General features: G+C 44.7%; 1 protein-coding gene across 1 annotated transcript; it reads right to left on the bottom strand.

The window, feature by feature from the left end:
• Positions 1-4,826: 4,826 nt before the first annotated feature.
• On the bottom strand, positions 4,827-17,026 carry IGSF6 (immunoglobulin superfamily member 6). Its single transcript, XM_007953188.2, has 9 exons — positions 17,006-17,026; positions 16,640-16,738; positions 15,647-15,776; positions 13,460-13,585; positions 10,340-10,699; positions 7,281-7,387; positions 6,580-6,630; positions 6,166-6,243; positions 4,827-4,886 (listed from the first exon to the last, which is right to left on the bottom strand). The coding sequence occupies exons 1-9, from the start codon at positions 17,024-17,026 to the stop codon at positions 4,827-4,829; spliced, it is 1,032 nt and encodes a 343-aa protein (XP_007951379.2).
• Positions 17,027-23,411: the final 6,385 nt, after the last annotated feature.

Genomic DNA, 23,411 nt, shown 5'->3' with positions numbered 1-23,411 from the left:
TTGTCTACTTTAGCTTATTAAATTAATGGTAATTTTCTAATTACTTGCATTTCTGGACTTAGATGGCAGTCTTTTATTGCCACTGCTAGGATCTATTTATAAAAATTCTAAGTAAAAATATTAGCACAAATATTATTGATAAGCAATGATTGGTCTGTACTTGATCTTTAGAAAAAGAAATTTTTTAAGGGGGTATCTCTTTGCCATATTTTGGTATCAATGTTCCGCTGGCTGTGTGACAAATAATTTGGAATTTTTTTCCCCCTCTTCCTTGGAGCAGTTGAAATAGCTCTGGGATTATCTTTTCTTTGAACTTTAGAGTTCTCCTGTGAAGCCATCAGTGGTTGTTGTTAGCTGTCGTCTGGTCCGTTCTGACTTGCAGCGACCCCGTGTACAACAGAATGAAACAGTGCCCAGCCCTGGGCCACCCCTGCGGTCACTGCTGTTTGAGCCCGTTGGTCGCCACTGGGTCAGTGTATCTCGTCGAGGGTCTTCCTCTCTCTCTGGCCCACTACCAAGCACGACGGCCTTCTCCAGAGATGACTCCTGATAACGTGACCATCTGGGCTTGTGAGTTTTGGGAGGTAACTCTCGAGAAGGTTGTCAAAGACTTGTTTCTTCCAAGGTCATTAGTCTGGTTGGCTCGGACGTGTTTATCTTAAAGCCCCATCAGTCTGAGGAGAAATAACAAGGACTGTGTAGTGGAAAGAGCTGGGGCTTTCAGGTCTGACCTGTTTGAAATGTAGGTCAGCACTTAGGGCCTGGGTTACCTTGGGCCTCTCATTAATCTTAGTGTTTCCATCTGTGAAAATGGGGCTAATACCTTTGTCCTTGGTTAGTGAGAGGATTAAGTAATATGATGTATGAGCGCCCAGCCCATGTCTGTGTTAGTGTAGGTGTCTGATAAATACCACCTTTCTGTCCTTCCTGTTCTGTACTTTGTTTTTATTTGCTTTATCGATCATACTGGCTCACCGTTCTTCTGTCGGTGTCTGTTAGGTCTGCCTGAAACTCTTAACAACAGCAATCCGAATTTCATTTTCTCTCCACATCTGCCCTGTCTATCAGTTTATGTGACTTCATGCCACAGAAACTTAACCAGGTGCTTCTTGGGAGTTTCAGATTCTCTCAGTTTCACGTAGTGGTGCAAAGAGAAGTTACTTACCCTGGAAATCTTGTTACACCTTTTGGTATGTGGTTTAGATGCTCTTGCTCGGAGGGTAACCATGTGTAGATACTAGAACCATGTCTTTGTCCATTTCCCTCCTCCAGTGGTTTCAGCATTGTTGCCTTTCCTTGTGATGGAGAACTCAAATCCGAACAGAATGCTATAGTGTTTATTTTTCCAGTAAACATTTCTCTGGATGCTCAGGTAGCAAGAAAATCAATACTGTTAGGGATTCAACAAACAGACATTGTGAAGAAGGGTGAGGGTGGATGGCTAGTCTCATTGCAGGATTTGTAGGGAGTGGTATGTGCTTCATGTCTCAGTTATAATGTGAAACAGTATTTTCTATAGAAACATTGTTTAGTTGTAGCCTATAAGACATCTGAGGATCCACTGTGTACCAGGCAATGTGAAACGGTGGAGATACAAAGATGAATGAGAACTGTGTTTCTAGTCTTAACATTCTTACAGTATAGAGCAGAAAATCATGGCAGAAGAGGAAGTGTGATGAGAAACATGACCAACGTGGTGGGGCTTTAGAGGAAGCTAGGAAAGGTTTCATGTAGGAGGTGATGTCTGAGCTGGGTTTATGGTCTCTGAAGCATTTTTATCAGGCATTGGAGAATAGCATATGCAAAAGCGTGAAGGTGTGACAAGGTGGAGTTAGGGTTGGGCAGTTCAGTGTGGCCCATGGATAGGGTGCCAAGAGGCATTGGATTGTGCAGTAGTACTTGTACTCAAAATATGTTGGCTAGGTGGGTGGAGAGAACACACTTGGCATTTCTTAAGCTGAAAGAACTGAAGAAAAAATTCAAGCGTTAAGTTGCAATGTTGAAGGTTCCTATGGGCAGATGAGTCAGAATCGACTTAGACAGTGGATTGGGTTTGGTTTTTTTATGGGCAAAATATTGAATGACACAGTAAGCATCCAATGAAGACGAAAGAATGCACAGAGTAACTGTACCAGATAGAATTGGTTAGTGTTCAGCCTTTTCAGAAGGTAGCATTTGATCAAGAACTGATGGTACTGAAGGAAGAAGTCCAAGCTGCACTGAAGGAATTAGTGAAAAACAAGGTTTCGGGAATTGATAGAATACCCGATACTTCAACAAATGAAGCAGCACTAGAGGTGCTCACTCGTCTGTGCCCAGAAATTTGGAAGACAGCTCCCTGACCAACCCACTGGAAGAGATCATGTTTGTGCCCATTCCAAAGAAAGGTGGTCCAACCGAATGTGGAAGTTCATTAATATTGCGCTCAAGTGAAATTTTGCTGAAGATCATTCAAAAGCAGATGCAGTAGTACCTCAGCAGGGAGCTGCCAGGACAGTTCAGGCTGGACCCAGAGGCGAATGCGGAACAAGGGGCATCATTGCTGCTGTCAGGTGGATCTGGGTTGGAAGCAGAGAGTACCAGAAGGGTGTTTACTGTGTTTTATTGACTATGCAAAGGCATTTGACTGTGAATCATAACGAATTATGGGTAACATTGCGAAGAATGGGAATTCCAGACTTTATTGTGCTCATGAGGAACCTGTACAAAGACCAAGAGACAGTCATTCAAACAGAGTAAGGGGATACAGCATGGTTTAAAAGAAGCTCTGGTAGCGTAGTGCCTAAGGCACTTGACTGCTAACCAGAAGGCTGGTGGTTCAAACCCACCAGCCACTCCTCAGAAGGAACATTGGGCAATCTACTTCTGTAGAGACACTGTTTTGGAAACCCAAGGGGGGGGTCGCTGTGAGTCGCAATTGCATCAGGGTTGTAGCCTTTCACCATACTTACTCCATCTGTGTGCTGAGCACATAATCTGAGATGCTGGACTATATGAAGAAGAATGTGGCATCAGGAAGAGTCATTAACAACCTATGATATGGAGACCACACAACTTGTTGGTGAAAGTGAAGATAACTTGAAGCACTTACTGATGAAGATTAAAGACTACAGTCTACAGTATGGATTACACATCAACATAAAACAAAAACCCTCACAACTGGACAACATCATCATGATAAATAGAGAAAATACTGAAATTGTCAAGGGTTCCATTTACTTGTGTTCACAATCAATGCCCGTGGAAGCAGCAGTCAGGAACTCAAATGACATACTGCACTGGGCAAATCTACGATGTCATGTTGCGGACTAAGGTGCCCCTAACCTGAGCCATGGTGTTTTCATTCACTTCATATGCATTCAGAAGCTGGACATGAATAAGGAAGACCAAAGAAGGTGGCCTTTGGGTTATGGTGTTGGTGAAGCGTAGTGAATATACCCTGGGCTGCCAGAAGAATGAACAAAGCCATCTTGGAAGTCATACAGCTAGATTGCTCCTTGGAAGTTGAGGATGATGAGAATTTGTCTCATGTATTTTGGACGTGTTATCAGGAGGGACTAGTCTCTGGAGAAGGACATCCTGCTGGGTGAAGTCGAGGGCCAGTGAAGAAGAGGGAGACCCTCGTCTGGATGGATTGACACAGTGGCTGCCAACAGTGCATTGAAACGTAGTACCGACTGTGAAGGTGGCCCGGGACCCGGCAGACACACACATCTACGCGGAAAATGGGGTGACATGCTCCCTCCCTTTCCACTTGTTACTGGCCTGTGTGTTTAGAAAATTGTAGAGCACTGAATTAAGTCATTAATCAGAATACTTTCCAAGGGATAGAAAAGCTTTTGAACTTCTTTCTCATTTAATGGCAGTTGGAAGAAACACTGTAATGAATTAAGTGTTACAGATAGTCATTTATGTTTAACAGTGAATGTACACTTGTGGGTACTTTTTAATCTTTTACACTGAAGTGGCTTTCACAGAGCAACCTGTACCATGTTTTCTTAGTGAAATACTAGTGAATTCCATACGCACCCTTGCCCTGCCTCGCCTGACTCAGGTATCTCTCCTAAATTGGCAAAGTGTACTGGACTGTACGTTTCACCCACGCCTGCCGGGGGCTGTTACTTGGCACAACACTGCCACCTAGAGTCAGCCGTGGCTTACTTGTTGGGAGGTTTTCTCTGCTTACCCTTCAGTTAAGGTCTGAGTTTTCTGTATTTTAACTCTCACGGTCTCACTGTGTTCTCTTCTGGTATCACTCTTTGTTGGCTGCATGCTCTGAGCTCTTCTGCACATCTTGGCAGGAAGATGCACCGCCCCTTTGCCTCGTTGCAGCATCAGAGGATGTAATTTTCTCTCTGACTTAATTTTGGCATTTAGATCAGCCCTTGCTCCATCCCTCCCCCCGTCCTTTCTCTTCCCTCCTTTCTCCCGGCCGAGTCCAGCTGTCTGCCTGCCTTCATAGCCCATAAAGACGGTTCTTCCACTCAAGACTGAGGCATGTGTTCTGACTTTCAGTCTTCTTCAGGGTAGTGATCATCACACGCCTTGAATGTTGAATGAAACATAGGATATAGGTTATGAAAATAAAAGTTTTGGAAGATGTTGGGCTGCTTACAGTTTTTCCCTAGTAAGTTAGGAAAGTATTTTCAGTTGTATTTTGTGGGGTTTTAATATTTTGTGGTAATTATTGTCAATTACAGTTTCTTACACACTGGCTCCTTTTTCACAGCCGTTTGTCCAAAAGCCCTGGTTGGTGTGTGGTGGTGAATGCTGCCGTAGCTTCTGGAGTTGGGTTTCCCGTGGCTTAATTGACAATGAGAACACTGCTAAGGTCTTTCATAGTTGTCGTGTGCCCTTCTGTTTTCATAAGTGTTGTGGTCTTTCTCCTGCAGAGGTAAAAGTACAAGTGACATTTAAAGTGATGTAACCACAGGACACCATGAGCCAAGCAGCATATAAAGAACCATGTCGTCCTACATTCTGGGTCCTAATTACCCTTCTAGTAATCTGAATGACCAGGTTATCACTTTCCCTGTATTTAGTATAGAATGTGAAAACTGCAAAAATAATTTTCTTGTTCCAAAGTCATTATCAAAGCCTTCGCTTAGAAATTTATAGTTCTGTTTCTAGGCCTGTCTTTAGGTCACTTACCTTTGCCTCTTTGCTGAAAAAGATGCACCAATAAGAAAAAAGTATGCACCAGCATTTAGAGCTATTGAGGATGGCATGGTATGCAATTAGACCAGTTTCTTTGTATGTACATTGGAGGATAAAATGACTACTTGGGCAATATTCTTTCCTGGGTGAAAATCCTTTTTAAAAGTTGAATTGGAATTTGAAGATAAATCTATAATAGAATCCCATGGCATTTGCCCTCTTGGTTGCTTTTAAGAGGAAAATATACTCAGTAGCTTGTAAATACATGAGCAAACTGTCATGCATGAGGAAACCGTATCTGTTCTACTATTTCTAAACCAGCATCCAATTGGAAAGTCCTGACTATGAAGGACTTAAAGGAGCAGTGTCAGGATATATTGTAATTATGCATTTATGTAAATGTTACTGTGTAGTTTGTCAGTTTTTCATCTGAAAATAGTAAGTACTTGTTTTCTCCCTCTTGCTCCAATCCCAAACACTGAAGAGATACTCATTTCCTATTTTCATTAGACAAACAAACAAAAACCTGCCATCAAATCATTTCTGACTCATAGCAACCCGCATTGAGTTTCCAAGGCTGTACATTTTTATGGAAGTAGACCGCCTCGTCTTCCTTCTGTGGAGCAGCTGGTGGGTTTGAACCGCTGACCTTCCAGTTAGCAGCCAAGTGCCTTATCCACTGTCATGACCATGAGTCACAATTGGTTTGATGGCAGTGGGATTTTTTGTTTGTTGGATCTTTTCTAGTGTAAATTAGTTCTCTCTTGCCAGAAACAAATGCTTTTTCTTTCTAATTTGATCCACAAATGTTTGTGACACCTACTGGATGCCTATTGACTGCGCTCAGAACACTCCACAAAAGTAGCTTTTAATCCACAGAAGCATCCTTGTCAATATTGAAAACATGGCTTATGTCCAGTGTGTTTCTGAGAGGTTTCCATGTCACTGTGTTTTTCTGGTCAAATGCCCTTTTATCTACATTGTGTTGTTGCGGTGTCTTATACTTACAGGCGGTTGGCTTGTTTCCGCGTATCTCTTATGGTAAAGCTCTTGAGCAATGTCCTGAAAAATCCGCCGAGCACTCTTCTAGACATCACAACGAGAAAAACAGTCTTAGGACTCGACGCGATGATTGTCCATGCTTGCTCTTCCATTGGGAACTAACCCCTTCACCCCCACAGCTACACCCACGGTTAACGCTAGTCTTTTTGTTAGAATACAGAATTATGATTGAGAACTGTCAAATCTAAATCAGTTTACCTCTTGAAGGTTACACTGAGTTTTCCAGCAACAGGAAATGCCACCGACTGTGGTTGAAAGTTACCAGGATATTCTTCCCTGTGTTTCTTAAAGTATTTCTGCTTTGAAATCGTTACTAACTAGTCATAATTTAAAATGTATTTCACAGGCATTGGTCTGTACCTTTTGTGACTCTTCTTTTGGGTCTTTATTCCTTAAAGTGTTCAATTTTGACTGCAAAGGAAAGAAAAGTCTTACAACAGTATTTCATACACTCAAAACATTTGTGACAGATCTCTCATACCATAGTAAGATTAAATGTTTAAACAATATAGTGAGAGTTAACAATTTTCATATAATTTCCATGATGCATTTATTCCATTAATAAAATAATCTCACCACCAGACTGGTGTTGAGTGTAGGATTTATTGGAATCCTGGCAGGACACACGCATTTCCTCTCTAGGGAGTATACAGAACTAGAAGAGTCTCCCAGTAACTTGAGGCCTTCTGGGTAGTGTAAGGTAGTTTCTGGTCTCTTGGTCACACTCCATTTTGCTTTAACGACTTTTCTTAGAGTTCTTAGATAGTGACACATACTCCCACCACCCACCAGTAGAAAGACAGCCTGTGGTTCTTATTCCTCTTATTCCTCTGTTGGGGGGCTTGGCCTTAAAGAGAAAATGCGTCACGTGTTCTGCTTAATAAGTATTTCTGTGGTGAAAGTGTATGCTTGCTTCTGCAGTTGGTGCCCTGCAGAGGCAGAGCAGGGTACTCATTACGTGAGCTCTTCCAGGAAGCTCAGAATGTGCGGCAAGAGAGACACTGTCTCCTTGTGCTAACACCTGAGGTTACAGGACGCCCACCGCCAGGGGTCTGACTTACTCTGGTGAGGACTGTGATGGTCACGCCCACAACAGTGACGTAGACGGAGAGCAGCGACAGCAGCACTATCAGGGCATTCCGTAGCTCGGGGCTGAGAAGCTTCAGTTCTTTATCAAGTGGAAGCATAAAGAGCCCTAGTCACTGCAACATACATCCACGTGCAACGTGAAAGGTACCTGTAATGGGCACAGCTGCAAAGTGCAGCTGGGACTGCATGTGGGAGGTGGAACAGGAACTTCTCTCCTGGGCTATTCATGTAGCCAGTGTCTCCATTCCAAAGACACTCATGTCTGTGACAGCGAAAGCCAGCCTGTCGGCTCTAGAAATGTATTCTATCAAAAATGGGACTCATTTTTTATATATATATGTATATATATATTTTTTTTTATTAGGATTTGGGTGAAGATTTACAGAGTAAATTCACTTTTCATACAGCAGTTCACATATACTTTGTCTCATGTCATTGACCAAAATTTACAATGCAGCAGCTCCCCTCCCACTTCCTCCCCATAGTTACCTCCTCCCAGTGTCCATCCCTTCATACTCTTCTGCACCCTGAGCTATCTCCCTGTGCATAAGCAGCCCTTCCTTCTCCCATGATTGTTCTCTCCAGGGCGTGTGTCTACTTGAGGTAAATGGGGACTCATTTTTTAAAATAAAAGTTTTTAAATACCCAGTGAATGGTTTGTCATAATGATAAGAATCAGTGTTTTTATGGAAAGCATTATAAAAGTTACGTAAACGTTTTAAGACCATTGTTCAAGTGTGTCGAACATTTCTTTCGATAGAAACGGTGTGCACATGTCACCAAGAGGCTATTTCTGGAGTTAAGATCCTTTCACATGTATGCGTTAGCAGAATGCTGGTGTGTGTGTGCTTGGAGCTGTGTAGTCTACACAGCTGAATGGGGTCGCTTTGCTCACTGCAAATAAAAAACAAAGCAGTGTTTATGGCCAAGTTCTGGAAACAGAATGATCAAATCCATTTTTGTATTCTAAACTTCTAGTTTACAGACCCTATGATCTGGGTCAGGATTAATTAACATGCCATTCCTTCAAGGACCTGATCATTTAAAGTATAAAATACAGTTTGCTTTGTAATTATTGTCTGAATCATCTGTACTTTTCAACGAAATATCCCAGAGATGCATATCTCGTGTACACAGTTTATACAACATATACAGCTTTATGTTGTGAGACTAATAAATTAGCTGAGTGCTGCCTGAGGAGCTCTGTAGAAAAGGCAGGGAACTGCTGTGCCTGTCTTAGCAGTACTTTAATTTCTGCTTGTAGAGAAAGAGGAAGCCCTCTTTGGTATGAGTTTGCCGTTTTGAGATTTTCATCTCTTTAAAAGTCATTTTTCTTCTAGCTAACTCTTTTTTTTTAATAGACAACACAGTGAGACACGTAGACCTGCATAGTTGTGTGTTTAGTACCATGTCAGTAAACTGAACCTAAACCAGTTGCTAGCAAGTCGAGCTTGACTTGGCGCCCCCCGTGTGTGTCGGGGTAGAACTGCAGAGCACAGGGTTTGCAAGGCTGTGACCTTTCAGAGGTGGATCGCCAGCCCCTTCTTCCGGAGCTCCTCTGGGTAGATTCACACCTCCAACCTTTCGGTTAGTAGCCAAGCACTTAACTGTTTACCTCACCCAGGGCCTCCAGGCACTATTAAGAGAACTTTATGTGCATGTATAAATTCATTTATAATTTATCTTACAGGTTAGAGGACACTTAGGTTAAAGGACATTCAAATTTCAAAAGCACATCCCTAGCCTGGTGGAACCCCTGAGACTGTGGCCCCTAGCTGCCCTTCAGGTCTGGAATTGAACCCACTCCAGTGCCTTCCAGCCAAACAAAAGACAGGCATAAGGAGCTGAACATTTATCTGAGGTAGATACACTCCTTGTAGGGATCAATCATGGGAGACTAGAAGGGCTGTGTATACACAGGGAGACAGCTCAGGGGTCAGGAGTGCATGGGAGGGAAGGACACAAGGAAGAGGTGGCTATGGGGAGGAAGTGGGGGGGGGGAGATTTTGCACTGTGGGAGACTACAGTCAATGTCATGAGACAAAGTATATGTGAACTGCTGTACCTAAAGTGAATTTGTTCTGTAAACTTTCACCCAAATCAGAATTAAAAAAAAAAAAAAAAAAAAAGCCCATCCCTAATAATTAGAAGCAGGGATTGTAATAAGAGATAATCTTATGCCACCAAAGTCCTGTTTTAAAACTGAAGGGCTGGGTTTGATTTTGAATTCACAACTTCATGACCTCAGTGCTCAGCATTTCCAGAGTCCTGTTTAAGGAAAGAGGTCCAAAACAGATAAGATGAGGGGCTTTCACCCTTCTGTCCTCACCTGCAGAATCACGGGAAACCTTTCCTCTGGGATTTCGTCATCTCAGAGCACGTCAGGGAATAAGTTGGACCCTGACTGGTAGACCTTAGCGAACCTTCCCAGCATGGCTAGTGATGTCTTCACTTGCGAGAGGACATAGTCTCTTGTTTGAGCGAATCTCAGAGAGCCAGACCCTCTTTTGTTCCCTGCTTTCCAGACAGAACGGCAGGGGTCGGGGTCCTCCAGTGACTGCTCCCCGAGCTTGTGCTTGTTCGCCATAATGCATTTCTCTTCTGGGGCCAGTTCATTGGTTGCTTCCCTAATGTTTGATTCTACACAACACAGTGCGAGACCAGTCCTGAGAAGGGTGTCCCTATTGACTCGTACGTTCGTTACCAAGTCATCGTGGTAGATGGAAGGGAAGAGCATACCTTGCACTAGGAAGGTCTGGATGTTAGGAGAGAAGCTAGCAGAAGCACAGTGCTGAACACACTCTGTGTCTGAAGGGGCAGGGGAGGGTGGTGGGGTGGGGAATGGGCTTGGCGGTGGGAGTAGTTCCTTATTCCAGATGTCATGGAGCCCTGACCTCAGGTCATGACTCGGGTATTAAGTCAGCAAGTTTATCTCAGTGCCTGCTTGTAAGTGCAGACGAATTTAAGTGCAGTGGATTGAAAGGTCTGAGCAAGATGGGATGTACTGGGAAGAAAGCTTTAACCCACTGACCTCTTACCACCAACACGGTACCTCCTCCGGTTTGCTTGGCTGTCGCATTCTTTGAACTTGGAAATGCTATTCCACAGATGTAAATGGCACTGTCGTTTAAAGTCACCCTGTTTACAGTGAGGGAAACGCGGTTCTGTGCCAGGGACTCGTGCATGATGAACTTGTCAGCCTCACTGCGGCACCCGTCCCAGCAGAGGGTCTCAGACTGGTGAGCGCTGTAGCGGAACCACAGACTAGCTGGGGGCTTGGTGGGGCATCCGGAGGGAGAGAAGGTGCACTCGATGGCAGTGGCCTCGTGCGTGTAGTCCACCTCCAGGTAAGGCGGCTGGGTGACCGTGACGGTGCAGGCGCCCACGGCACCTGTGGGAGGAAGCAGGCGGGCGGCATTAGGCTGGTTTGGCACCTTGGCCTAGGTGTCTGTTTTATGTACATTTCGCGGGGAGGGATCTCAGCCATGCCTTTGTTTTTCTCAGCTCACTTCCAGCACTAACAAGGACTTTTAAACTAGACTCCCTGGTCCCTGTGTTTCCTGCCTCAGCCTCCTGGTGCGTGGCGCTGTCTGATGACTGGCAGGTGGCCCCAGAGGGGGTCCGGTGGAAGCTGACTAAGAGTCATAAGTTTGGGGTCCTCAGGAGCACTCCTGCTCCTCACAAGCTTTCCTTTGATCTTGGGTGAATCACGTCAGCCCTCAGAGGTGATATATTCAGTGGGGTGATGTGTATCAAAGCTCCTGACATGAGTGTCACTGTCATTGGGTTAGAGCAGGAATGGGAGGGATCAGTGGCCCCGTGGGGGTTGGGATTGCCAGGAATTCAGAGTAGTTCACAGTTGGTGCTTTGTCAGCCTGGCGTCTTTGCAGGAAACCTAAGAGGCAACACGTGCACCTGTGGAAACGCAGTCCCAACTCCACCTACCTCAGCTCTGGTCATTGAACAAAGGCAGACGGTGCCAGCCACGCCAGGCTAAGCAAATTGTATTTCTACCTGGCAACTGTACAGTGCTTCAAGATCCCTGGTATCTTTTGTCTTAATTGATGAACAATAATGTGATAAAGAGCACAGACTGGTGTTTGAATCCCAGCTCTGCCAGTTCCTATCTCTGTGATCTTAATGTCTCTGTGTCTCAGTTTCCTCATTCGCAAGATGCATATAGTGCTTTCCACCTCAGAGTCTCTGGGTGGCAAAAAACAGTTTGTACTCAGATGCTAATCTAAAGGTTGATGTTTTGAACCCACCCAGTGGCACTGCAGAATAAAGGCCTGGTGATCTATTTCCATAAAGGTGACAGCCAAGAAGCCCCTGTGGAGCAGTTCTACCTGTCACACACGGGGCATGTGTCACAATCAACTTGACGGCAGCCGCTCTTTGACTTAGCCATCACGAGCATTGTAAGCTGTTTCTTCTGCTGCCGCTACTCCTGTTCCCAGTGCCATGCACCCGTGTTAGAGGTACTTACTGGCTTCCCTCAGCAAGGTGGTAGCAGAGTTGGGACCAGACACCTAGTCCAGTGAACTTTCTACCCTGCCCCACGGCTTCCCAGGTTACAGAGTTTGTGTTCACCTTGGCCTTCTGTTCTCGGCCTGGGAAGCCAAAAAGCCAGTTGAGTGTTTCTTAATGGGAAGACCTGCCTCTTTCATGACATAATCACCATGGTTATATATGGGAACATTTGAGATGGGATCGGTGCTGCAGAAATATAACAAAGCTAATGGGCAGTGTCTCCATCTCCAGTCTTGTTGCAGATAAAGTTTTAAGAAGGAAGCTGACTTTTAACACTTACTTTTGAGAATAGTACGGGGTGAAAGAAACCATTACAGCTCTGGAGTTTCGTAACTCCGTTTACATCCGCCTTCCGCACCCTTAGTCAGACAGAGGGTGGGAGAAAGCCTAGGAAACTACTCGTCCCCCCTCCCCGGTTAAGCAGCCCATTAGTGAAATAGAGAAGTTTGGATAATGTGTTACACCACAGAAAGAATTTCTATTAAGACATCTGGTGGGATTTTGTTTTTTGAAACTCTGTACCTTCTGAAGGAGTTGAAGCTTTGGCTCTTTGGTGGAGGAAAAACTACTGTTTTACGTTTGTAAAAACCCAGTTAGGCATAAGTAGGGAACTAATTTTCAACACTTCAAAAAATTTTATTTTGGAGAATTTGAAGCATATACAGAAGTAGTCAGAATAATGCGGTGCTGTCACATGGCTTCAACCCGGTCTGTGTCCTCTCTCCCCCCGGAACTAAGCCACTCCCCTGTGATTTCAGGGCACAGCCCAGATTGCTTTTCTCTGTGTGTCTTTCAGAATGTATCTCTAAAAGAGAAGGATGCGTCTTTCCAACATCACTAATTACAGTAGTTTATAAAACTAACACATACTTATTAGAAAAATAAATTGTTTTAAATAAATAGAACACTGCTGACAGTAGGAGCAAGAGTTACCCGTAATTCTGCTGCCCCAAATAAGATAACCTCCATTGACGTTTTGGTGTATTTCTTTATCCATGAGAGAAAATTAATTTGAAGACTTCCTGTCCCTCTCTCTGCCCTGTGGCCCAAACTGTGTGGCCAAATCTGATCTCGTTAGACTAGAATGTACGAAATACTTGCTCTTCCATAGGCAAAGATGTGGAATATTTTTTGCATAGATATATTTACAGGCTGGTTATTCTCCGTGGAAGGAGCTGTGGCAGGGTTTTGTTTGTTTATGACAACCACTTTTAGGTTATAGCAATTTACTTTCTCAAAAACACTGTTCTTTGAAAATAACCCACCAAATGTTGGTTCATGCCTCCTGTGTGCAGAGCGAGTGCCTGGGAACTTCATTGTCATCGACTGGTACACAGGGTTTTGGGGTGTTTCATTCGCCCCTGTCACCCCTTTGTTTGCTGAAGGGCCCTTTTCTACAGCAGTGTAAGAGCAAAGGGGATTTTCAGGGTTAGTTTGAAGCTGTTTGTCAGCTATTTCTCTTACAATCTTACTTCTCTAGGGAGAAGGGAAACATCATCTTAGATAATTTCTAGTATTCTTTGAAAACTTCATGTGTAGGAACTTAAAATGTCAATGCAGTAAGGGAAAAATAGATTGATTTAAATAACACGGAAGAGAGAGAAAAGAAGAAGAACCTTACCGACATAAAATAGAATCAGGTTCATGGCCAGCCTGAGCGCAGTCTTTCCTCTGTGACCGTCTCCGTCTCTTCGTGTGTGCGCGTGGGAGCGCGGGCTTGAAAGAGTCTGCTTGGTGTGTGTACGTGCTTTTTTTAGAAGGGAAGAACTGAAGGGAGGAACTCTTCCTGAGTAACCATAATTGGGAACTTTGCGAAATTGTGTAAAACTTGTTTGTAACCCGGTTTCACAATGTGAAGTTGAGATTTTAGGTAGAACACATAACCCAAATGTGTTCATATCATACATATATCCTTTCTTCTTCTTTTTTTTGACTTGACAAATCCTCATAGATGCTAGGTGTTTTGTTTTATTATTCTTATTTTTTATTTATTGTGATTTAGGTGAAAGTTTACAGAGCAAATTCATTTTCCACACAGCAGTTCTACACATTTTGTTTCACGACATTGACTGCAGTTCCCCACAATGTAACAGCTCTCTTCCCACTTCGTCCCCATTGTTAACCTCTTCCCTGTGTCCTTCCCTCCCATGGATTCCTGTCCCCCAAGCCGTCTCCGTGGAAAAACACTGCCCTTCTGTTCTCCCACCATTGATCGCGCCAAGAAGTGTATCTACCTGGTGTAAATGTTCACCCCATATGCCTGTCTGTTTGGCTGGAAACCACATGAGTGAGTTCAGTTCCAGACCCGAAGGGTAACTAGGGGCTATAGTCTCAGGGGTCTCACCGGGCTCTAGCAGACCAGCAAACCTGGTCTTTTGTATGATTTTGGATTTTGTTCCACATTGTTCTCCCAAAATATCCAGGGTCTCCTGCACCAATCCCCCTCCAAGTGGTTGACAGTGGTAGCCGGGCACCGTCTAGCTCTTCTGGTCTCATGGCCATACGCACGGTCCACTAGTCCCTTGGACTAATTGTTTCTGTGCGTCTTTGCTTTTCTTCATTCTTTGCTCTGGACGGGGAGGTACGAGGCGCTCTGACTCAGATTGTGATTTACAAAGTGCACGTTCCCAGCGAGGAGCAGCGTATTGGAGAGAGCTGCACTTTACCTTCCCAGAGCAGCTGGGCAATCGCCACAGGGCACCTACTGTGCGCCCAGTATGGACCGTCACCCCTGGAAATCGGGCAGAAGCAGAAGGCAGTGTCTTCAGGTGGAGATAAAACGGCTGAATGAGACGTCAGAGTACAGTGAAGAGCTAAATTGTGCCCTAGTTGTACCCCAGTTTTGAGCTTGAGGACCCCTTCGTAACGTGTGGGCCTCTGTTCTGCGCCCCTCCCCCACTGCGAGGCTTTGTCTTCAGGTTCTCCTTTGTCAGCAGCAGGAACTGACTCGGGCTGCGTTGAGCAAGAGGGGATGTACTGAAAGGAGGTGTGGTGGTTGGTCACAGAGGAGCGGGGGTGGGGGGGGTGCTGTCTGAGTCCACGGCCAGGAGGCTGCCGCAGGTCACACCGTGAACTTGGAAGAGCAAACACACAGACACCGCCGTGGACCAAGCCTTGCCTCCAGCGTCACTCAGCTTGGTCCCAGCTGCTTGGTCCCCTCCTGTTGCTCCACCCCCGGGAGGGCGGCTCACGGCCAACTTCTCGGCCAACTTCTCCGGGGCGTTAGCGCCTCCTTCCCAGTCTGGGGCTTTAGGCCCCATGCCACAGGCCTCTAGCAGCAAGGAGGCTGGCGAAGCTACTTCCCCAGGTACTGTCTCCCCCAAGACTCTAGGCGGGGAATAGCCCCAGCCGCAGCCTGGGGTTCCCCTGAATCACAGGAAGGGGTTCAGGTGCTGGGCCGCCGGAAAGAATGGAAAATCCTTCCACTGTTGTGTCTGTATCCTTGGCAGCAGTCGATTACGTATATTCTCACTAACAGAAGGTTATTCTGAGTCTGAATTCTGGAACAGTCTCAAAACTGTACATGTGTGTTTTCCACATCAACAGAGCATCTGAAAGTATGTGAGGATGGGTATTTATTGCCATCTGTGGGGAGGCCCTGGGTTGTGCAGACAATTAAGCACTTGACTGCTGGCTGAAAGCGTGGCGGTTTGAACCCACTCAGAGGTGCCTTGGCAGGCAAGCCAGTGACTGGAAGCCGGTGGAGTAATTCCACTCTGAGCCCACGGGGTTGCCGTGAGTTGGAATCAGCGTAGCGGCAACTAATAGCAGCAGTGCCCTTTGTGTGTGTGTCTGTGACCTTCCCTACCCTTGGACACTCTCCCTGGCACCTGCCCCCGTAGGTCCAGACTCCAGGCACCGTTCTCGGAGCGCTGGCCTGACTCATTCGCTCCGGTGCTCTGCTCCCGGTCCTGGAGCTCAGCGTTGATGAGATTGTTCTGAAAGTTAGGGAACGATCAACTTCCCTTGAAAAACACACTGGTTTATTATGAATTAAAATCCTTCATGAGCCTGTTCCTGTTCCCATCCTAATAAACCTCTTTCCAAAAAAACCAAACTCACTGCTATTATCAAGTCAATTCCAACTCATAGCGACTCCCCTTGGGCTTCCAAGGCAGTAAATCTTTATGGAAGTAGATTGCCTCATCTTTCTCCTGTGTAGCAGCTGGTGGGTTTGAACCGCCAGCCTTCTGGTTAGCAGTGAAATGCCTTAGGGACTGCACCACCCTACACACCTCTTTAGTCAATAAATACCACGTCACTGGTATTCTCTTGGATTTGTCCTAAAACCTTCTTTCAAATTTGATTGGTTACTTACTCTCTGTTTCAGTATGCCCATACTTAGTGATCAGTTTTTTGAACCCATTGACCATTGCAGCCCAGTCCGTCTAAGGGAGGGTGATATCCGGGATGGTAAGAACGGGTGGATGTGGGCTTTGGATCCAGATTAGCCTGGGGTTACAGTTCTGCTCCGAGACTCATTGTTTCACCTGTTGGGCGAGTTGCAGCCCTTCTCAGCGTGTTTTTCGTTTCTTGTCCCCTCACCTGCAGGGTTCCTTGGAAGGAGAAAGGAGTCGGTTCCTAGAGCGCCCAGTGCAGTGCCCCTCTCCCCTTCCTCCTCAGAGAACGTGTTTGTTCAAGAATTTAACTGAATGTTTTTGTTTTAGTAGGTGGCAAGTGGGAGAAACCATCAGAAATTCTGGAAATCAAGGGACAGAATTGGGAAGAACAAGTCAATAGCCTGCCAGAAGTTTTCAGAAGAGCTGGCTTTGTTATCGAAGCTTTCACCAGACTGCCATACCTGTGTGAGGGCGACATGTACAATGACTACTATGTTCTGGATGACGCGGTCTTTGTTCTCAAACCAGTATAAACACGTGGAGTGCGAAGTCTTCAGAGCCTGCCCCCGGAGTGCACCCTCAGCAGAGGGGCCGTGTTCCCGACGATGGCAAGGGGAGGGGCTTTGGGAACCGCCATCCTGAGTATCATGTAGGGATTTAAAAAGCCAAAATACTAACTATTTCTTTGTAGTGTGTAAAAGGAATGTTTTTTAAAAACAAAAGCCCAACTCTTTGAGGATTTTTATCAGCTCTTTTCTCAGTAATGCAGGTCACACTCCGATTATGATGGAAGGTGTTTTTTATACTTAACTGCTGTAGGGACTCACTCCCGACAAAGCAATAGTCATGACTTCACGTGGAACCAAGACATGGATTGATTTCAGTAAAATGAAGCCTGGCAATAAAGCTGCCCGTTTGATTCCAGGTATCGGTTAGAAGTCACTACCAGTATGCTTCCGTGTTTAGAAATTCCTTCCCTCTGTCATTGCTCAAGCCAATGTTTTTAATCATGCTAATAAACGTTTTTTTGAGACGACTTTTGCATCATGTTTGAGTTAATAAAAGGCTCCCCCAGCATTTTCAATTGCTGTTGGCTTCAGGAGTGCCCACATAGGAGCAGATGACTTGAATGCTGGGATCAAGTGGTCCCTTCCTCTGATGGCCCAGTAGATCTGTGGAGAGTCGCATCAAGGCACTGCTCATTGGCTGGTGACATATGGGGAAGAAAGCTTCAGACTGGGGAGTTAGTGTAAAGTGTGATGCACGCTGAGGCAATCTGGGTGTCCCTAGAAAGGACAGCCCTCTGCAGAGCTCGTAGGTTCCACCCTACTCCCCAACTCAGGCTGCTTTGAAAAATGCGAAACACTGGGATGTGACTTCGTCGTAGCTTGTGCCCTCCTGTACACGCAACTTTTTTTCTGGACAATCTCAGGTTCTCAGGACTGAAGCATTCAGTTGTGTCTACCAACAAAATACCAACCGACAGATGTTGTAATTTCAGCTTCTTACACTACACTTGTATACCTCTTCCCTACAACTTGACTCTTCCGAAACCCTTAACTGAGTTTACTCTTTGCTAAGAATACAGTTTGATGAAGACCACGTCAGACTTGTCCATTCGAGAATCCGTGAGTGCCTCCAACCATGTACCCAGCAATGTTGCAATGAGAGGAACTCGTTAGCAAGATCAGTAACCATTGTGGACATTCCAAAGAGCAGGGCACTTGACCGAGAATCTGAAACGTCTGTAATAACGGAGATGACGATTGAGACCGTGGTGATGGACAATATAGTTAGTCTCACAACTCTATCTCTTCTTTTCATCCAGGTGTTTCATTAAGTATTCTCATTTATATGCTCATGGAAGTCATCAACACATTTACTGCAACACCTGGGTATGAAGGAGACTTAAAGCCGCGAGAAGAATTACTTTATTCATTAAGAACAGCATCGCCACATCCTCACACCAGTGTTTTCCACCTGTTACTGTGTAGTTATGATGAGAGTTGGGTTCATGTAATTTATGCAGAACTGTTATTGGTGTGTTCTAATGCTTTTTTTCAGGAATTCAAATGAGTGAAGTGCAAATACTTAGCCCCCTAGACTGTAAAAATAGAAAGAGGAAATGAGTAAACTTAATGTGGTTCTTGTACAGTTGGGTTTTGCTTCTTTATAAAGCTGTCTTTTGTAATCAGGGGTTGCGTGTAGACTGTTGAACAAAGAGTGATGGATGTTGGAAGGGGCACGTTGCCCGCAAGTGTCTCATAATGTTCAAATTGAGAATAAATTTGATGGTCTATTTAAAGAAAAATAAAACCACTCATTCTTTACCTCCCCAAAGCAGAGAAAGCATAGGAACTTACGAATTTCAAAAATGAGAATGGTTTCTCAAGAGAATCCGAGGTTCTCAAGGCCAAGTTACTGAAAACACCATTTTGTGGTGAAAATGAGCAAATCCACTTTGAGTGCTGGTCTTGAGAGTCCTGATGGTGTGTCACTGTTCCACTAGATGGCAGTGTTGCTTACTGAGTGTCAATGGCTTTTATTTCCCCTGAATGGAATCATGTTTATTTTTTCCAAAGTGCAATAAAGCTGCCTTCTTGTCTGCACCATTCTTCGTGTAAGTGCTTCGTATCAAGTTGGGATGTGCTAGAGAAAAGCTGTGTTTGTGGTCAAAGTAAGCTAACTGGTTGACTTCAAAGGTTACAGAGAAAGGAAATGATTCTGTGCTCACTGCGTGCAGTTGTAAGCCCCTTGAGTGCTTACACACTTATTTCTGAGAAGGGAAGGAAAGAAGGACCTTCAAGTCTTATCTCCCTCTTACAGAGTAGTTAAAAGGAATACCATTTTCTACCACTCTATGGGACATGTTAGGAGCCCCATGAGCCCTGGTGGCATGGTGGTTAAGTGCTTGCCTGCTAACCAGTTAAAACCCACCAGCCACTCTGCAGGCTGAAGATGTGACAGGCAGCTTCTGTAAAGGTGACAGCCTTGGAAACTCTGAGGCAGTTCTATTCTGTCCTCTAGGCGCGCTGTGAGTTGGAATCGACTCCACAGCGGCTGTTGTTATGTGCCATCGAGTGGGACTCAACTCATAGTGACCCCTCCTTGGGTTTCTGAGGCAGTATCACTACAGAAGTAGATTGCCCCATCTTCCTTCCGAGGAGTGGCTGGTGGGTTTGAACCGCCAGCCTTCTGGTTAGCAGTCAAGTGCCTTAGGCACTACACCACCAGGGCTCCCTGACTCCACAGCAGTGGGTTTGGTTTGGGCTTTGGAAACCCTCTGAGGCAGTTCCATTCTGTCTTACAGAGTTCCTGTGAGTTGAATTTTTTTTTTTTTAAACATGATGTGTCATCAGTTTTTACATAGTTGAACATTAACAGAAAAGAAGCTGGAAAATAAAGTACAGTTGAGGTGTTTCAAATTGTCTTTCTGAGTAAAGTTTTGTTTGCATTTACTTCTTAGTACTAAGTAGGCTTGTAGTGGAGCATGAAACAGAGCTTTCATCAGTTGCTTCCCACCACTTGGTTACTAATTAGGGCCTGCCCCCATCCTTTTTCTCTAAACAACTACACACTATTCAGCAGGGGCTTCCAGAAGCTAAAGTGACTGACCAGGTTTGCAGATGCCTGAGTATCCACAGGAGTCCCTGGGAGGTACGGACGGTTAAACTCTTGACTTCTAGCTGAAATCTTGGCAGTTTGAACCCACCTAGAGGCACCATAAGGAGCTCTGGTAGCATAGTGGATAAGGCATTTGGCTACTAACCAGAAGGTCAGTGGTTCAAACCCACTTTCTGCTCCATGGAAGGAAGATGGGGGCAATCAGTCTCCTTTCAGAAAGGTTTACAGCTTTGGAAACAATGGGGGTTGCTGTGAATCAGAATCGACTGGATGACAGTGAGTTTGAGTGAGAGGCACCTTGGAAAACAGGCCTGGAGAGCTGCTTCCAGAAGCTCACAGCCTTGAAAACCCTGTGGCATGCAGGTCATACATGTGGGGGTGCCATGAGCCAGATGCATGCCATGGCAACTAACAATAATAATTAGTGAAAAATGAGCTTACGTCCAGCCCACCCATAGGACAGCTGGCAAACTGCCCTGAATTAGGGTGGCTGTCGCTGAATTGTGCTGTTAGGAGTCCTCTGAGCAGAAAATGGGGCTCATCATGGACGGTCAGGATGCTCACACACTTACAACCGCTAATCAAAGATAGAAAGTTATTGGCAGAAGGAAGTTCACACTGTACCAACACTAAGAAACATTTCTGATCTAAATGGAAAAAAAAAAAAAAAAAAAAAAGCGCCCAGAATCATGAAGGAAGTAATTCTGCAGTATAAAATTCAAAAGTTGCCTAGTTTGCAGTTAGCAGATGATGGAACTGTCGGTGATGGAGCAGCACAACGATGGAAAAAAGAATTGCACATCTATTGTGGTGACCTGTCTGGGCGTTCATTCGTGTTTTGCTGCTTTATCTGTTTTTCTAATTGTGTTGTCTGCTACGCAGGAATTGACTAACTTAGTTGTCACTTGTTTTTTAAACATTAATTTTTAAAATCTGTTTTGGAATAATTTTAGATCTGTTAGGGATCTGGCACAGGTAGCACAGAGAATTTCTGTATACCCTTTATTAGCGTGAACATCTTACATAACCATGGCATGTTAGTCAAAACTAAAATTAACATTGCCACATTACTAGTAACTAAACAAAAAACTTTTGGGATTTTGCCAGTTTTTTCCCCACTAATGATGCCCCCCCAAACAGTCCAATTCAGGATACCACATTACATTTATTACTTAATTTTAACTTTTTTTAAATTTTTTGTGAAATTTTACAAAGCAGAATTTGTTTTTCATTCAGTAGTTTATGCAAGTTTTGTGACACTGTTTACAATCCCCATAATGTAACAGCTCTCTTCCCACTTCCTCCCTGTGGTGACCCTCTCCCTGTGTCTCCTTACCCATGCATTGCTGCCTCCCTGCCTTTCTCCCTGTGCACGTGCTGTCCTTCTGGTCTCCATGGTTGACTGTTCTAAGGAGTGCATCTCCCTGCCGTAGTTGTTCAGCTCGTAGGCCTGTCTTGTTTGGCTGAGAGTTAAGCCAGGGGAGTGTGAATCCAATTCCAGGCTGGAAGGGTGATTAGGGGCCATAGTCTTGGGGGTGTCACCACGCTATACCAGTAAGCCTGGTCTTTTTTTTTTTTTCAGTTTTCTTCCACATTTTCCCTTCACTCTATCTAAAACCAAAACCACACTCACTGGCATTGAGTCGAATCCGACTCCTAGTGACTGTCAGGCAGGAACGGGAACACGGGAACACGGCAGGCCAGGCAGGTGAATGATTAAGCCAGAGGGAATTACAAGAACTGGTCAAGCAAGGAAGCACCTGACCAGACCCATACCAAACCCCAGCACATGACCCTTACTTACGAAAGACCCTAACACCTAACCCTTGCTTACGAAAGCCCCCAACCATTTCCTGCCCACTATGTTAATGAAGTGCTTCAGCTCTACTTCCTGCCCCCATGCTAATAAGGTGCTTTAACCTCATTGGTTCCTGCAATACATCCCCTGCTTTCAAACTGGTCCACTGAGGAACAGGAAGAATAACACTATAAAAACCCTTTTCTTTCACTTGGGTGGCGTGACTTCTCTGGCCCCTTTCAGGGACCTGTGAATCTCACCTGGGGGCGCAGAATAACGCTTTCCTTGCTCTATCTTCTGTGTGTCTTATCCTCTTTACTGTGACCTTCCAGTGACCCCTCCTTGGGTTTCCCAGGCGGTTTCACTATGGAAGTAGCTTGCCCAACCTTCTTTCCAAGGAGTGGCTGGTGGGTTTGAACCACCAGCCTTCTAGGATCTCCAATTTTGACCCCATTCCGAGTGGTTGGTATTGGTAACCAAGCACCGTCTGTCTAGTTCTGGTCTCAGGGTCATATAGGCAGAAGTTCTCGTGGTCCATTAGTCCTTTGGACTAACTCTTTCCACACATCTTTGATTTTCATCATTCTTTGCTCTGAATGAGGAGAGACCAATAGTTGCATCTTAAATGGCTACCACATTGCATTTAATTGCTTGCATTTTAAATGATTACTGTTGACTAAAATACAGTCCCATCATTGTTTTTATAAACAACTTTATGGAATTGGGCTTCACTTCCTACGAAATTGTGCTTTGTGTCTGCTGTGCTTGTTGGTATCCCTGAAATGGAATCATTTTTCACTGATACCATAAGACTTCTTTCCAGCTATGGAATGGTATACTTTAAAGAACTAGGAGAATATTATTACATGATTAGAATTTAAGATTTCCTTCTGGCTTTTAGAGTCAGGATGCTCTATTTACATGAATTGAGTAAGTTTTCCTTACAAAAGCACTTTAAAATTGCTTTCAGTCCATGTGAAATGAAAAGTAAAGATCCTAGTCTACCCCCAAAAAATCATTTCAAATCGGGATGCTATACACACTTCTTAAGTTCTGGGAAAATTAAGAACAGATTGTTATTAGGCGTTAATCAAGTTGAGTGAGACTTGGCAACTCTATGTGCAATGCTGCCTGGTCCATCCCATTTGAGCCCATTTGAGCCCATTGTGTAGCTGCTGTGTCAGTCCATCCCGTTGAGGGGCTCACTCTGTTGCGCTGACCCTCTACTGAGCGTGATGTCCTTTTCCAAGAACTGGTCCCTCCTGATAATGTGTTCAAAGTACGTGAGATGAAGTCTCCCTATCCTCCCTGCTACGCCCAAATGTTTTCTTATATCCAGTTTAGGAGTCAGCTCACCATACTGATTTTAAATGCTTTTGAACCTTTAACTCTTTTTCAGATGCTAAAGATGAAGTGGTTGAGAGAATATATTAGCAATCTTGAAAACACTCAGCAAGAACAAAATGAGTTTTTCTGTACTGCATTTTATTATTTATTACTTATAAGGTGGCTATAGGAGCTCTGGTGGTACAGTGCCTAAGGCATTTGACTGCTAACCAGAAGGTTGGTGGTTCAAACCCACCAGCTGCTCTGAGGTAGGAAGATGGGGTGATCTACTTGTATAAAGATTTACTGCCTTTGAAACCCAATGGGGGTTGCTGAGAGTTGGAATCGACTCGATGGCAGTGAGTTTGTATTTTTTTGGGCTTTACGGTGGCTGTGATCATAAAGTCCTACTGTTTTGTTTTTGTTTTTCATTACAAATGACATGTTCGTTGTATAAAGGTGAAAAATATAGGCAGACGGAAAGC

This window comes from Orycteropus afer, unplaced genomic scaffold (assembly GCF_000298275.1).
Source record: "Orycteropus afer afer isolate SDZICR_OR568_19922 unplaced genomic scaffold, OryAfe1.0 scaffold00376, whole genome shotgun sequence".
Lineage (NCBI taxonomy): Eukaryota > Metazoa > Chordata > Mammalia > Tubulidentata > Orycteropodidae > Orycteropus > Orycteropus afer.
The sequence above is the reverse complement of the archived record's forward strand: the minus strand, read 5'-3'. Positions and strand labels throughout refer to the sequence as shown.